The sequence below is a fragment of the Oncorhynchus keta genome, chromosome 10 (genome assembly GCF_023373465.1).
Source record: "Oncorhynchus keta strain PuntledgeMale-10-30-2019 chromosome 10, Oket_V2, whole genome shotgun sequence".
Lineage (NCBI taxonomy): Eukaryota > Metazoa > Chordata > Actinopteri > Salmoniformes > Salmonidae > Oncorhynchus > Oncorhynchus keta.
Genome location: NC_068430.1, coordinates 33,227,928 through 33,243,347, shown reverse-complemented (window position 1 = coordinate 33,243,347; position 15,420 = coordinate 33,227,928). Strand labels below are relative to the sequence as shown.

General features: G+C 42.2%; 2 protein-coding genes across 5 annotated transcripts in view; one reads left to right on the top strand and one right to left on the bottom strand.

Moving 5' to 3' along the window:
• Nucleotides 1-12,622, top strand: part of LOC118388530 (dual serine/threonine and tyrosine protein kinase) — a 45,878-nt gene extending 33,256 nt beyond the window's left edge. The window contains exons 10-15 of the mRNA XM_052526883.1: nucleotides 2,117-2,273; nucleotides 8,026-8,158; nucleotides 8,256-8,369; nucleotides 11,201-11,315; nucleotides 11,412-11,546; nucleotides 11,718-12,622. Of these exons, the coding sequence (XP_052382843.1) occupies nucleotides 2,117-2,273; nucleotides 8,026-8,158; nucleotides 8,256-8,369; nucleotides 11,201-11,315; nucleotides 11,412-11,546; nucleotides 11,718-11,905 (842 nt within the window). The 3' untranslated portion in view covers nucleotides 11,906-12,622. The remainder of the gene's footprint in view (nucleotides 1-2,116; nucleotides 2,274-8,025; nucleotides 8,159-8,255; nucleotides 8,370-11,200; nucleotides 11,316-11,411; nucleotides 11,547-11,717) is intronic.
• A 212-nt stretch (nucleotides 12,623-12,834) lies between these two features.
• Nucleotides 12,835-15,420, bottom strand: part of celsr2 (cadherin, EGF LAG seven-pass G-type receptor 2) — an 83,541-nt gene continuing 80,955 nt past the window's right edge. The window contains exons 33-34 of one of the 4 annotated variants that reach the window (XM_052526879.1): nucleotides 15,069-15,291; nucleotides 12,835-14,204 (exon numbers count right to left, since the gene is read on the bottom strand). In XM_052526879.1, coding sequence (XP_052382839.1) covers nucleotides 14,180-14,204; nucleotides 15,069-15,291 — 248 coding nt within the window. In that variant the 3' untranslated portion in view covers nucleotides 12,835-14,179. Of the gene's footprint in view, nucleotides 14,205-15,064; nucleotides 15,292-15,420 lie in introns of those variants that run through there. The other 3 variants (XM_052526881.1, XM_052526880.1, XM_052526882.1) reach the window with 3 other exon arrangements.

Here is a 15,420-nt window from a genome sequence, read left to right as displayed (position 1 = left end):
TTGTACACTGTGTGTGTATATACAGTGGGGAGAACAAGTACACTGCCGGTTTTGCAGGTTTTCCTACTTTTTTAAAATTAATTTCTAATTTTTTTTACCTTTATTTAACCAGGCAAGTCAGTTAAGAACATATTCTTATTTTCAATGACGGCCTGGGAACAGTGGCTTAACTGCCTGTTCAGGGGCAGAACGACAGATTTGTACCTTGTCAGCTCGGGGGTTTGAACTCGCAACCTTCCAGTTACTAGTCCAACGCTCTAACCACTAGGCTACGCTGCCGCCCCAAAGCGTAAGTAGGAAACACTGCCAATTTTGCAGGTTATCAAATACTTGTTCTCCCCACTGTGTGTGTGTATATGTATATGTGTGTATATGTGTATGTGTGTGTGTATATATATATATGTGTGTGTGTGTGTGTGTGTGTGTGTATATATGTGTGTATGTATGTGTGTGTGTGTGTGTGTGTGTGTGTGTATATATGTATGTGTGTATGTATGTGTGTATGTGTATATATGTATATATCACACACAGTGCATTCGGAAAGTATTGACCCCATGACTTTTTCCACATTTTGTTACGTTTTGCCTTATTCTAAAATGGATTAAACACTACCCATACATAATGAAAAGGAAAAACTGTTTTTAGAATTGTTTGCAAATGTTTAAGAAACTGTCACATTTACATAAGTATTCAGACCCTTTATTCAGTACTTTGATAAAGAAGCTTTGGCAGTGATTACTGCCTTGAATCTTCTTGGGTATGACGCTACAAGCTTGGCACACCTGTATTTGGGGAGTTTCTCCCATTCTTCTCTGCAAATCCTCTCAAGCTCTGTCAGGTTAGATGGGGAGCGTCGCTGCACAGCTATTTTCAGGTCTCTCCAGAGATGTTTGATCGGGTTTAAGTCCGGGCTCTGGCTGGGCCACTCAAGGACATTCAGAGACTTGTCCCAAAGCCACTCCTGCATTGTCTTGGCTGTGTGCTTAGGGTCGTTGTCCTATTGGAAGGTGAACCTTTGCACCAGTCTGAGGTCCTGAGCACTCTGGAGCAGGTTTTCATCAAGGATTTCTCTGTACTTTGCTCCATTCATCTTTCCCTCGATCCTGACTAGTCTCCCAGTGCCTGCCACTGAAAAACATCCCCACAGCATGCTGACACCAACATGCTTCACTGTAGGGATGGTGCCAGGTTTCAGGTTACTCCAGACGTGACGCTTGGCATTCAGGCCAAAGAGTTCAATCTTGGTTTCATCAGTCCAGAGAATCATGTTTCTCATGATCTGAGAGTCTTTTAGGTGCCTTTTGGAAAACTCCAAGTGGGCTTTTGTGCCTTTTTATTGAAGAGTGGCTGCTGCCTGGCCACTCTACCATAAATGCCTGATTGGTGGATTGCTGCAGAGATGGTTGCCCTACTGGAAGGTTCTCCCATCTCCACAGAAACTCTGGAGCTCTGTCAGTGACCATTGGGTTCTTGGCCACCTCCCTGACCAAGGCCCTTCTCCCCGGATTGCTCAGTTTGGCCGGGCAGCCAGCACTAGGGAGAGTCTTGGTGGTTCCAAACTTCTTCCATTTAATGATGGAGGCCACTGTGTACTTGGGAACCTTCAATGCTGCAGAAATGTTTTGGTACCCTTCCCCAGATCTGTGCCTTGACACAATTCTGTCTCAGATCTACAGACAATTCCTTCGACCTCATGGCTTGGTTTTTGCTCTGACATGCACTGTCAACTGTGGGACCTTTTATATAGACAGGTGTGTGCCTTTCCAAATCATGTTCAATCAATTGAATTTACAACAGGTGGACTCCAATCATGTTGTAGAAACACCTCAAGGATGATCAATGGAAACAGGATGCATCTGAGCTCAATTTTGAGTCTCAATGGGTCTGAATAGTTATGTAAATAAGGTATTTGTTTTATTTTTAATACATTTGCAAAAATATCTATACCTGTTTTTGCTTTGTCATTATGGGGTATTTTGTGTAGATTGACAATTTTAGAATAAGGCTGTAACGTAATAAAATGTGGAAGAATTCTAATAGTATACACTGCCAGGGTTGTCCTCTCTCACAGGCCAATCACAATAAAGCAATCTCTGTTTCTTCGTCTTTTTGGCAGGCAAGCCCAAGCTTGGCCGAGAGCTGGGGCGGGGTCAGTATGGAGTGGTCTATCTGTGTGACAGCTGGGGGGGACGCTACCCCTGCGCTCTGAAGTCTGTGGTACCGCCCGACGACAAGCACTGGAACGATCTGGCTCTAGAGTTTCACTACACGAGGTAAGACGGCCCAGCCAGCAGAGAGGGAAGGATTTAAAGACAACCTGGATTTTAGCCATACCCTTTTAGTTTGTAGTTTCAACCATACTTTGTCCTAGCATTTCAATACAGCATGCCTTTAAACTGAGACCTGAGGTAGTAATAGAAAGTTTTTAAAAAAGGTTAAAAAAAAATATATTGAAATTTGTCTCTACTCAAGTGAAGAATAGTCCTCCAATAACCAACAGTGGTGCGACTAATTTGTCATCAACTAAACTCTTCTTTATTGGTGGTGTCAGGTATAGCGCATGTACTGGATAAATCACCACACCCTCTAGGACACGCAATGGGCTCATTTGAGGAGTAAGGTGCAAGGTATCAACTAGACAAAAGTTGAGTGAAGTCGGGGGAGTTGAATCTGCAACATCAGAAAGTCAGAAACGGATGTGGTTTTCTAACATCTAGGCTCAGTGCCACATGGCAGTGTTGCAATAGTTTCTAAATGTTTTTCTTTGTAATATTGAATTTAACATGTCGTCAACCCTCATATCACACACTCAAACTGTACATGTGTGTACATCGTACTATCAATTGGTGAGACTCAAATCACATTTAATTGCACATAACCACTGTATACATGAATCGCGGCAAAGTTGGTTCCTGTTTCAGTCACGTCTTTGGTCAAGTTCGAGTGGGTTAAACAAAAACACCTTAATTATTGGTTGACAATAGACCCTTTGACAATGCAGGTGATGAAGTTGAAGAAATTTGCAGTCAGTACTTCATGACCTTTGATCACATGGTTTTCGGTTAATATAGTTGTCGTGTAGGTGCAAGTTGGGCAATTTGTATCCCCATAATGCAACACACTTTGTAAGGTGGTGACCACTTGACAAAAGTGATCTGCTCGGACACGCCCATAGATATGGGTTATCAATTCATTTTGGCCCGCTGCCATAATGCCTGTGGTGCCCTGCGCTACAAGTCCCAGCATGCACTGCCAACATGCTGCATGACAAACGGCAGTGCATTGGAGTGTTCAAATGTGGGTGTGTCAACAGAAGTGGGAGGATCAACAAGTTGGTTTATGGAAAGTGAATCAGCGTATTTAGCAGACTCATTTTAGCTAAGCCTAGGCCTTTTCCTAAATGTCAATGTCATTCTCCTAACCTGTCACATTAATGATCCTAACCTCCTACGTTAGTTCTCTTAACCTGCAATGTAAACATTAAGCTGACCAGAGGTGCACCTTGCTATGGCCGGTCTAACCAATAATGGAGTGCAGGATGTTACACCAGTTGCTGTTGATCCACCCACTGATGTTACACACACAGCTGTTGATCAACCCACTGATGTTACACACACAGCTGTTGATCCACCCACTGATGTTACACACACAGCTGTTGATCCACCCACTGATGTTACACACAGCTGTTGATCCACCCACTGATGTTACACACACAGCTGTTGATCCACCCACTGATGTTACACACACAGCTGTTGATCCACCCACTGATGTTACACACACAGCTGTTGATCAACCCACTGATGTTACACACACAGCTGTTGATCCACCCACTGACACACAGCTGTTGATCAACCCACTGATGTTACACACACAGCTGTTGATCCACCCACTGATGTTACACACACACAGCTGTTGATCAACCCACTGATGTTACACACACAGCTGTTGATACACCCACTGACACACAGCTGTTGATCCACCCACTGATGTTACACACACAGCTGTTGATCCACCCACTGATGTTACACACACAGCTGTTGATCAACCCACTGATGTTACACACACACACAGCTGTTGATCCACCCACTGACACACAGCTGTTGATCAACCCACTGATGTTACACACACAGCTGTTGATCCACCCACTGACACACAGCTGTTGATCCACCCACTGACACACAGCTGTTGATCCACCCACTGACACACAGCTGTTGATCCACCCACTGATGTTACACACACACAGCTGTTGATCCACCCACTGATGTTACACACACACAGCTGTTGATCCACCCACTGATGTTACACACACACAGCTGTTGATCCACCCACTGATGTTACACACACACAGCTGTTGATCCACCCACTGATGTTACACACACACAGCTGTTGATCCACCCACTGATGTTACACACACAGCTGTTGATCAACCCACTGATGTTACACACACACAGCTGTTGATCCACCCACTGACACACAGCTGTTGATCCACCCACTGACACACAGCTGTTGATCCACCCACTGATGTTACACACACAGCTGTTGATCCACCCACTGACACACAGCTGTTGATCCACCCACTGATGTTACACACACACAGCTGTTGATCCACCCACTGATGTTACACACACACAGCTGTTGATCCACCCACTGATGTTACACACACAGCTGTTGATCAACCCACTGATGTTACACACACACAGCTGTTGATCCACCCACTGACACACAGCTGTTGATCCACCCACTGACACACAGCTGTTGATCCACCCACTGATGTTACACACACAGCTGTTGATCCACCCACTGACACACAGCTGTTGATCCACCCACTGATGTTACACACACACAGCTGTTGATCCACCCACTGATGTTACACACACAGCTGTTGATCAACCCACTGATGTTACACACACACAGCTGTTGATCCACCCACTGACACACAGCTGTTGATCCACCCACTGATGTTACACACACACAGCTGTTGATCCACCCACTGATGTTACACACACACAGCTGTTGATCCACCCACTGACACACAGCTGTTGATCCACCCACTGATGTTACACACACACAGCTGTTGATCAACCCACTGATGTTACACACACAGCTGTTGATCCACCCACTGACACACAGCTGTTGATCCACCCACTGATGTTACACACACAGCTGTTGATCAACCCACTTCTTTTGCAATGCCCACTTTTAAACACTCAAAGTATGCAGTTACCAATACTTGGTACATTGCCCCACACACCTCCATTACCGTTCTTCTGGCAGCACGATTGCAGATCGTCTTTTTCAAAATAAGGGCCCCCCTACAAAGACATGTTAAACCCTGTTTTTAACAGCATTGCAACCATCTTTTTAAAAAAAAGAAAAAAAAGTGCATTGATAATTTGGCTTATATTGTATTTATACCAGCTTTTATTTGGACAGTTTACACCAATATTGGTTTGTTGAAAGCTGTGTAGGCTATATGTTAAGATATGCAGTTTTAATAAAATACAAATATATGTAATTGGATTTAGTCAGAGTACAAAACTTAGACTAATTTATTTTGCTGAGCAATTTGTTTTTATTTTATTTAACTAGTCAAGTCAGTTAAGAACAAATTCTTATTTACAATGACGGCCTACCCTGGCCAAACCTGAACGACGCTGGGCCAATTGTACTGCAGTGATGCCTCTTGCACTGATGAAACCAAGATTGAACTCTTTGGTCTGAATGCCAAGTGTCACGTCTGGAGGAAATCTGGCACCATCCCTACGGTGAAGCGTGGTGGCAGCATCATGCTGTGGGGATGTTTTTCAGCGGCCGGGACTGGGAGATTAGTCTGGATCGAGGGAAAGATGAACGGAGTAAAGTACCGAGAGATCCTTGATGAAAACCTACTCGGGACCTCAGACTGGGTGGCGAAGGTTCACGTTCCAACAGGACAACAACCCTAAGCACACAGCCAAGACAATGCAGGAGTGACTTTGGGACAAGTCTCTGAATGTCCTTGAGTGGCCCAGTCAGAGCCCGGACTTGAACCCGGTCGAACGTCTCTGGAGAGACCTGAAAATAGCTGTGCAGCGATGCTCCTCATCCAGCTTGAGAAGATCTGCAGAGAAGAATGGGAAAAACTACCCAAATACAGATAGATGTGTCAAGCTTGTTACGTCATACCCAAGAGGACTCTCCGCCAAAGGTGCTTTAACCGGTACTGCGTACAGGGTCTGAATACTTATGTAAATGTGATATTTCACTTTTTTAGTTTTTTATTAATTTGCCAAACTTTATAACTTGTCTTTGCTTTGTCATTATGGAGTATTGTATGTAGATGTAATCCATGTTCTTATAAGTCCCATTTATAGCATGAGGGGAGGAGGGAAAGTGCACAGACACGCCATATTCCTAGGCTACTAAAATGTTGCAGTCTGGCTTCTGTTTTTAAAGCTTGACAATGAATAACCAAAAGAGAACCTGCAACAGAACACCGTGCAAAAGGGAAACAACTGCACAACATTTTAGCACATCATGCAGCAATGCTGCATTTTAAGTATAAATCTTACAACCTACCTAGCTACCTTTTTGTTATTTACAGTTTTTAAATACGTTTTGATTAGGGTCAAAGCATACTATGCACATCTGTAAGTAGGCCTATATTAGCAAAGGCTTGACAAATAGGCCTATATTTACTATGTTAAAATGCTATATCAAATCACATTTTATGTCACATGCTTTGTAAACAGAATATGTCGACTAACAGTGAAATGCTTACCTAGGGGTCCTTTTCCAACAATGGAGAGTTGAAAAATATACAATAACAAAATAGAAAGTGACGCAAGGAATAAGTACACATTTAATAACAATAACATGGCTATATTCATGGCGTACCAGTACTGATTTGATGTGCAGGGATAGGAGGTAATTTTCTGCATTTTGTGTTATAGCCTGAATTGATTATTAAATAGGGACATTTGTTACTGGCCTACACACAATACCGTGGAATGATGTTTTTTGAAATTTGTACACATTAATTACAAATGAAAACTTAAATGTCTTGACTCTAAGTATTCAGCTCCTCCTTTGTTATGGCCAGCTTAAATCTGTTCAGGGGTAGAAATGTGCCTAAGTCACAAGTTGCATGGATTGTAATAATAGTTTTTAATATGATTTTTGAATGACTACCTCATCTCTGTACCCCACACATACAATTATCTGTAAGGTTCCTCAGTCGAGCAGTGAATTTCATACACAGACCAGGGAGGTTTTCCAATGCCTCGCCAAGAAGGGCACCTAATGATAGATGGGTAAAAAAATGTAAAAGCACACATTGAATATCCCTTTGAACATGAAGTAATTAATGACACTTTGGATGGTGAATCAATACACCCAGTCACTACAAAGACACAGGCGTCCTTCCTAACTAAGTTGCCTTAGAGGAAGGAAACCGCTCAGGGATTTCACCATGAGGCCAATGGTGACTTTAAAACAGTTAATGCAGAAAGGAAATGCCAGTGTCATTGTGGAAAGTGACCCACAAAGAGCCTATTGTGAATAGCCCATATATATATAAAGCTTGTTTTACTCAGTTTCTAAACAAATAAAATTTAACCAATCACTGTGGCCTCAACACATAGTTAAAACGATATAATTTTGATATCATGGATGGTCAGTCCTTGCATCCATAGCTCTGTCTATACATTTTTAGAGAAGTTATTTCTCCAGCCCCATCCCTCAGCTTAGTACCGCACTATGGCCGGTGAGACTGCTTTGTTATTGTTTCTACCGCTATATTGCTGCTTTAAAGCTCACTAATGCAGGTCATGGAGAAGTAACTTCTCATGTGGCCAGATTTCAGTGTTGGAACTGGGACTGGTCTGCCCCCCTGTGGCTGTCAGAAGAATTTCATACACATGCAGCTGGAAAGGAAAAGTTGTGGTGTGTGCTAGTGAGCACTGTAAAAAGATTAGGAAACCACATTTCCACTTACACAAGAGGGTAGGATGTAATAATATGATACTCTATTGTGTATGGCTGCAGGTCCCTCCCTAAACATGAGCGTCTGGTGGATCTCCACGGCTCGGTGATTGACCACACTTACGGTGGGGGCTCCAGCATTGCTGTGCTGCTCATAATGGAGAGGCTTCACAGAGACCTCTACACAGGCTTGAAGGTAACCAGCAGACTCTCATATCTACCATGTACTCTATCTCTTCTATCACAGGTCTGCCTGATCCCATGCCTCAGTGTCTCCTTTTCCTCTCTCCCAGGCTGGTTTATCACTAAAGGAGAGACTCCGGATCGCTCTGGACGTGGTGGAAGGCATTCGCTTCCTGCATGGTCAGGGGCTTCTACACCGAGACATTAAACTAAAGAATGTTCTAGTGAGTAAGGGTTAAAGGTGCTTTCTTTAATCATGCTGAATGTGTAACACTAGTGTTGTTTACCACATTGTCAAATCATATCACTTCAATTGTTTCCATTGATTTAATTTTAGACATAGTTCTAATGTTGAACTGAGTTCAACTGTGGTCATGGCTGACTGGCCACAGTAGAAACTCTCCATTATTTCAGCATTCATATTCCGGCTGTGCTGCTTGCTTGGTTATGTAAGAATAGCCCCTCCCTGCTTACACAGTATGATGTTTGGCGGTGGAACGAAAGGGCTGGGTTTTAATGAATAAACAAGTTGTAGGTGTGTCGAGGCTTGGCCCCTCAGAACATGCTCCATGGCTAAATATGTGGTTGCTTCATATTGTGTATTTACGGTCTTTTATGTATTGCGTTCTCAATGTTAGTCCATTATAGCAGTCCACATGTTCTAATTGCATTGCTTCAATATGGAAATGCATTGTTAAACAGGCTATAGCATTCACACTGAGCTAGGGGCTAAACATACTGTAAATGGCTGGAGCATTCACTGATCTAGGGGCTAAACATACTGTAAATGGCTGGAGCATTCACTGATCTAGGGGCTAGGCATACTGTAAATGGCTAGAGCATTCACTGATCTAGGGGCTAGGCATACTGTAAATGGCTAGAGCATTCACACTGATCTAGGGGCTAGGCATACTGTAAATGGCTAGAGCATTCACTGATCTAGGGGCTAGGCATACTGTACATGGCTAGAGCATTCACTGATCTAGGGGCTAGGCATACTGTAAATGGCTAGAGCATTCACTGATCTAGGGGCTAGGCATACTGTAAATGGCTAGAGCATTCACTGATCTAGGGGCTAGGCATACTGTAAATGGCTAGAGCATTCACACTGATCTAGGGGCTAGGCATACTGTAAATGGCTAGAGCATTCACTGATCTAGGGGCTAGGCATACTGTAAATGGCTAGAGCATTCACACTGATCTAGGGGCTAGGCATACTGTAAATGGCTAGAGCATTCACACTGATCGAGGGGCTAGGCATACTGTAAATTGCAGTCTGGACAAACGTAGTTAAGCTATTAAGGCTAGAAAAAAGTGTATAATTCGAATCAAATTCTGATAACAGCTTGTTTTAAATAGGCTATGACTGAATACAGTTTTACATTTGAGTAATTTAGCAGAAATCTTATCCAGAGTGATGTAGTTAGTGCATTTATCTTAAGATTGCTAGGTGGGACAACCACAGTCTTATTAGTAAGTACATTTTCCCTCAAGGCAGTGATCAGCAAAGTCGGCCAGTGAGTTCGTGCACATACAAACATTTCACGCAAGCTGGATAAAGATCCAGCATAAATAGAAAGGGGGAATGTTCACTCACCAGTTTTCTGCTTGCAAATGTAATGTTTTATAAACATAATGGAACCATCTTCCAGATCATATTTTCACTTCTCCAGAAATAGCAGACAACATTTAATTGCATTTGAGCCATGTTCTTTCTAATAAGTTTGATCTTGTTTTTTTGTTTAATTTGATTATAAAACGGTCTGCTTTTTAAACCAACTATTTCTAAATTGGATCGGGTCAGAAGCATGATATCATGAATCGCTTCTTTTCCATTGCAGTGTGGTGCAACATGGTCTCAGAGCATTTCGCATCATTCTGTACGTAAATCCGGGACACTGTATTTAGTATGTTACGTTTCCTATGGTACCTATTAATTTGTGGATGTCCAACCAATTACAATTTGTATTGTTACAAATTTGCTAGCTAACGTTAGCTAAGTAAGCTAGGGGTTAAGTTTAGAAGTTTGGCTAAAGGGTTAGCTAAAATTTTCTTTGCAAAGTAGCTAAAAAGTAATTGGAAAGTTGCTAATTAGTTTAAATGCCAAAGTTCTTTAACCTTTGGGTTGCTAGACATTTGTGTTATACCATCTGTCTTATGTAACAACATGTACTAATTTGACTGTCCCGGATTTACTCTGTTACATGTAGTCACAGACTACATGTCTTTACACACATTCACACGTCTATACAAAATACTCTGCGCCTGTCAATTGTATCGTTACCTATCTGCTGTTGATGTAGCATTCTAGGGGGTTTGGAGCACAGGTCTTTGGTAATTGAATGACGCGTGCTCTTTGAAAATGGGGATGGATAAAATGCTCGAACAAGCAAAATTAATTGTGTTAATAGTGAAAAAGCATGAGGACAAAAACCTACCATATTTCAAAGCATTCTCAGACCATTTAAACCCCTTTTCTTTAGAGGCTACTTGGCTAATGGCCTGGTTAAAGAAGCACCTATGCGATGCTGCTAAACAAGCCTTGATTAAGGCTAAGCTTGGTTTTTAATCAAATTAAACGGAATGGGGGAAGAGGAAACAATCGTAATGTTTCTAAATACGAGATTCACCGGCACAAAATGCGTTATCTCTTTTCCATGGGCACTGCGCGTCATGGTTGGACAGGCTGCGCTTCCGTTCTCTAAATCAATTTTATTACTTTTCAGACCAGCAAAAAGCAGGTCTTAACTTCCCATTAGCGCTGAATGAAATTGTTATGTTTTGAATGTGTTAAAGACACCTCATATGTCCACCGCTCCCACCTCAGTGCAAGTGAGACAGGTAAAATGCCAGTGCACCAGTTTTTACATGATGAAATTGCAAACTAATGTGCCGTTTGACACTTGTGCCTCCTTAGCGCTAGCCGCAAATCGAGTTCTGTATGTGCAAGACCTCGTGTATCCTTTGAGAAACCAATATTTATGATCCTGACATGTCACGTCTTGTACACATTTTGCCAAGTGTTCCTAATGTGTTCCACTCCTCTGGCCCTCAGTTGGACAAGCAGAACCGGGCCAAGATCACAGACCTGGGCTTCTGTAAGCCAGAGGCCATGATGTCTGGCAGCATCGTAGGAACCCCCATCCACATGGCCCCAGAGCTCTTTACAGGTCAAATATCCTGTTACTCAGTCATAGTATTGCATCATAGACCACCTCTCATTCTAGGCTCTTTCATTTAACTACAAGTCTGACCTCTTTCTTCAGGAAAGTATGATAATTCTGTGGATGTCTATGCCTTTGGAATCCTGTTCTGGTATCTCTGCACTGGCTCTGTCAAACTCCCAGAGTCCTTTGAGAAATGCTCCAGCAAGGACCAGTTGTGGAATAACGTTAAAAAAGGTAATGTAGAATTAAAGCTCGCGCAGACCCATATCTAAAATACTAACTGGATATGATCAAGATTTCAGCTTGCTGTAACACTTGTATTTTATCCAGGACTTAGTGTGTAGTTTCTGTTGACTGAATTGGGCTAGAGAGCTGCCAGGGCCTCAATTGTGCCCATGTTTTCAGGCGCGAGGCCCGAGCGGTTGGCCAGCTTTGATGAGGAATGCTGGCAGCTGATGGAGGCCTGCTGGAATGGAGACCCTTCCCAGAGGCCCCTGCTCGGCATCGTAGAGCCCAGCCTGCAAAGCATCATGGTACGGCTTTGTAAATGTGGCTCGCATCAGAAAAGCAGCAGCCTGGAGGACTCAAACTGACACAATCGGACCAGACTGTTGCGAAGGATTATGGTCAAAAGAAAAGTAATTTGTTGTATTTATGAAAAGAAAATGAAAAAAAAAAGATATGACCAAGACAGTTTCCTCTTCCTTTAAAGGAGTTAAATATACAGTATTTAAGATGAACTGAAACCGGACAAACATGTCCACATGTTTATGTCGTGTGTATTTGTATAGTACAAACTGTCTAGCGTACACTATGCTTTCCTCCATGCTAATTGCTATTTGGTTATAGAATTGTTACTAGATATGAAATGTTTAAAAATATATATTTTAGATTGTATTAATTGAATTCCTGCATCTATGCAATTCCAACTTTTTTTAAATAAATGATTTTGACAAAATAATCAATTTTTGCTTCACTCTTTACATAGGGTTCTGCTGTATTTATGAAGATGCTGACATGGAATTTTTGCTATTTGACTCTGGATATTTTTTTAATACTTAATGGGTGAAGACCACCTTAGTGTGGTCTAAATGTATGCTCTAGTCCTGTAATTGGAACAATGTGTCCCTCTCGCATTGTGTGGGAGCTGTAGCCCATTGAGGAAATACTCAGTGCAAGTTAACATTGTGTTTTGGTTGCAGTTCAGCATTCTACTACACAGTTCGATACAAATTCTTGGGCTATATGTGACCTCCATGGAATGCTCTTATTAGCCTATTTCCCCGGAAATAAAACAATACCACATTGAATGTGTGAATTCACAGAAAACTACAAGACACATCAGTAACCTACTACAGGTCTTGGTTTTAAGCAGTTGATTGCTTTGCGCTCCAATTATGACGAACTGTTTGTACAATCCAGATAATGGGGGAAAAGTTGCTACTCCCTATCTAGTGCTTCAGTTGAGTAAACAAACTGATTCACTAGGAACCTGAATGGTTGCACTCATTTGTAGGCCTGATTCAAATGTTAAACTTTATCATAGTGTTTTCAACAATTGGCAATGCAGAAATTAACCTTGACAGTATCATGAATGCTTTCAGATGTCATTTTAGGGAGCACCAGTGCAAACAGTTACTTAATGCTGATAGAAAAATAACAGGTTCTCTTTCATACACATCAAATTGCCTGAACTGCTTTTTATAAGTGGGAATGTAGAGGTGTACAGTTTATGCAACATGATTCAATTGAAGATGAAGTATTAGTGTTTCTTTTTACGGAACTCTTCACAGTAAAATTGGAATACATATCAGTATTACAGCACATATTTTACAAAAACAATGGAACGATCTAATCTATAAAATACAAAGTCGCTGATTCAAATGAAAGCATATCCCCTTGGACAAATACGGGAGCATTTATACAAAAATTCACAAAAGTAAAGATATCAAAAGTTCTTGACACGCAGGCTCTTTTCCTCCAATGATAATGCAATAAAATGAAGGCGAAATGGTGGAGAAGGGCAGACATTCTCACCTCTAGTGTCTATGACAGCTGACTAGTCGCTGTTGCCTTCAGTAGTGAGAGAAACTGTTTACCGAGTGCTTCCATTACAGGGCGTGACCCCATGGCCTCCAGCCACACTTCAACAGGAGTCCTTTCCTCCAGTGTAGTGGTTTGGGTGGAGCTGTTCATCCCTCTGCAGAGACCTGTTCAGTCTAAAGACATTTTGTACTGACTCTTCCTGTCCACCAGCTCAGGCTGGCAGCTTCCTGAGACCGGAGTGGAGAAATGAGTTCTCTCTACAGCAAAACTCAAACGGACCTCAGTAGAATAACTAAATCCTTGAACAAAACAACTGTACAGGTGACCCTTTCTGAGATTACAAACTAGTTAAGCTTCTTGAGGAAATTCCCTTAACTTTTAAAATCTTACAGCTAAATGACCCAGCCAAAGGAGGACTTCATTGTTCTTAATCTCCAGAGTTTGAAACATAACCACAATAAACAAAAAAAAAATGAATCCACTCCAGTAACTACCAGCACACCTGGCCTGGTAGTGTAAATTATTTTAAAAAGTGCATCACTTCAAGTATGTAAACAATGATTTACAAAGAGAGACTCATTCCATCAGTGAGCCTGGGCTCTTTGCAGAGACTCCTGAGGTTTTGACACACATTCATGCACGTGTGCACTCAGGAAAAAAAATTGGGGTTGGAGAGAGGGTACTCCATGGATCTCCAGGTGAGGACAGTCCAACGCTCTCTGTTTTTCAGACATCAGCTCCTGTTACTCAGAGAAAAGTAAGCATGGCGATGAGGGCCGAGGCTCTATGACCTGCAAAGACACACCCCTCCGTCAGCCGGCTCATATGGAGGGGTTGCGGTGGCTGCTGGGAAAATGGGTGGATGGGGGACAAACATTACACAACACGGGGAAAACAGAAAACAATGAATGAGAGTGATTCACGTACGAACACACAGTGTGAGAGGTGATAACCAAATTATATGGGATTATTATTTTGGTTATAAAGGATGAAGGATCGATCGATAAGAAGACAATGATCCTGATTTCAAATGAGGATCAAGTGCTTCAGTGAATAAAATTAAAAAATAGGAATCTATGTTTTTTGGAGGGAGAGAGAGAGAGGACAGATATTGATGGTTAGTAAGCTACAATACTCTGCACTGTAGACACTGGTCATAAAATGATTTTGCTTCTATTAAAGACACTTGTATTTAGCAGTTTATATAATGGTTCCAAACAGTGTGTATTAACTCATCAAAAGTAGCTTTTACCAAGTCCCTCTGTTTATGGAACTAACAGTTTTTTGTTCACAACATGATAAAATCACCTGATCATGGGAGTTACTAGACATCTTACCTCATTGATGAGAATGTGACCGGTACTCTATATATTTGACTTAACAAGCTAGCATGCTAAAATCAACACTACATAGGCAAAGAAGAACAGGGGACAGACTACACACAATGGTGACGGGGGCACGACACATTCAGTGGGACATCAAATTGGTAGACTGGTGTGCAGAAAATATGACATGTAGTATACAACACAAAGCAACAAGTAGTAACAAATATCTTAACTTCTAAGAGCTGTTGCTTTGGATTCTATGACATTGTGATGAACTGTATGTGTTGCTGTGTTTGTGATCTGCACTGGGTTGTGTTCAGACAGAGCCGTGTATTCTGTTTGGACGTGAGTCATGTTTGGTGCTCGGTGTTGTGATGACACTCACTCTGACCCTGATGAGTCACCGTCCACTGTCCCCGCCTTGATGCTCATGGCAACACCATTCAGCTGATCTGGTAAACTGGGCTTGGCCCCGCCCCCTCGGCTCTCACCGGAAGAGGAGCCCTGAGAGGAGGCGTGGCCAAGAGCATTCTCTGACAGCTCGTTATGGATGCGGTTGATACCATTTCTCTCCGCAATGGGGGAGAGCTGCTTCTTCTTCAGGATTCCTGCATTTGAAAAGACACATCCTATCCTAAACATTTCTGAAGTTCTGGAAATCCCACCTCTACAAAGATATAGAGTGGAATAACATGTGGAATGTTGCAGCAGGGTTGACGTTAGGGTTTGTTGCTGAC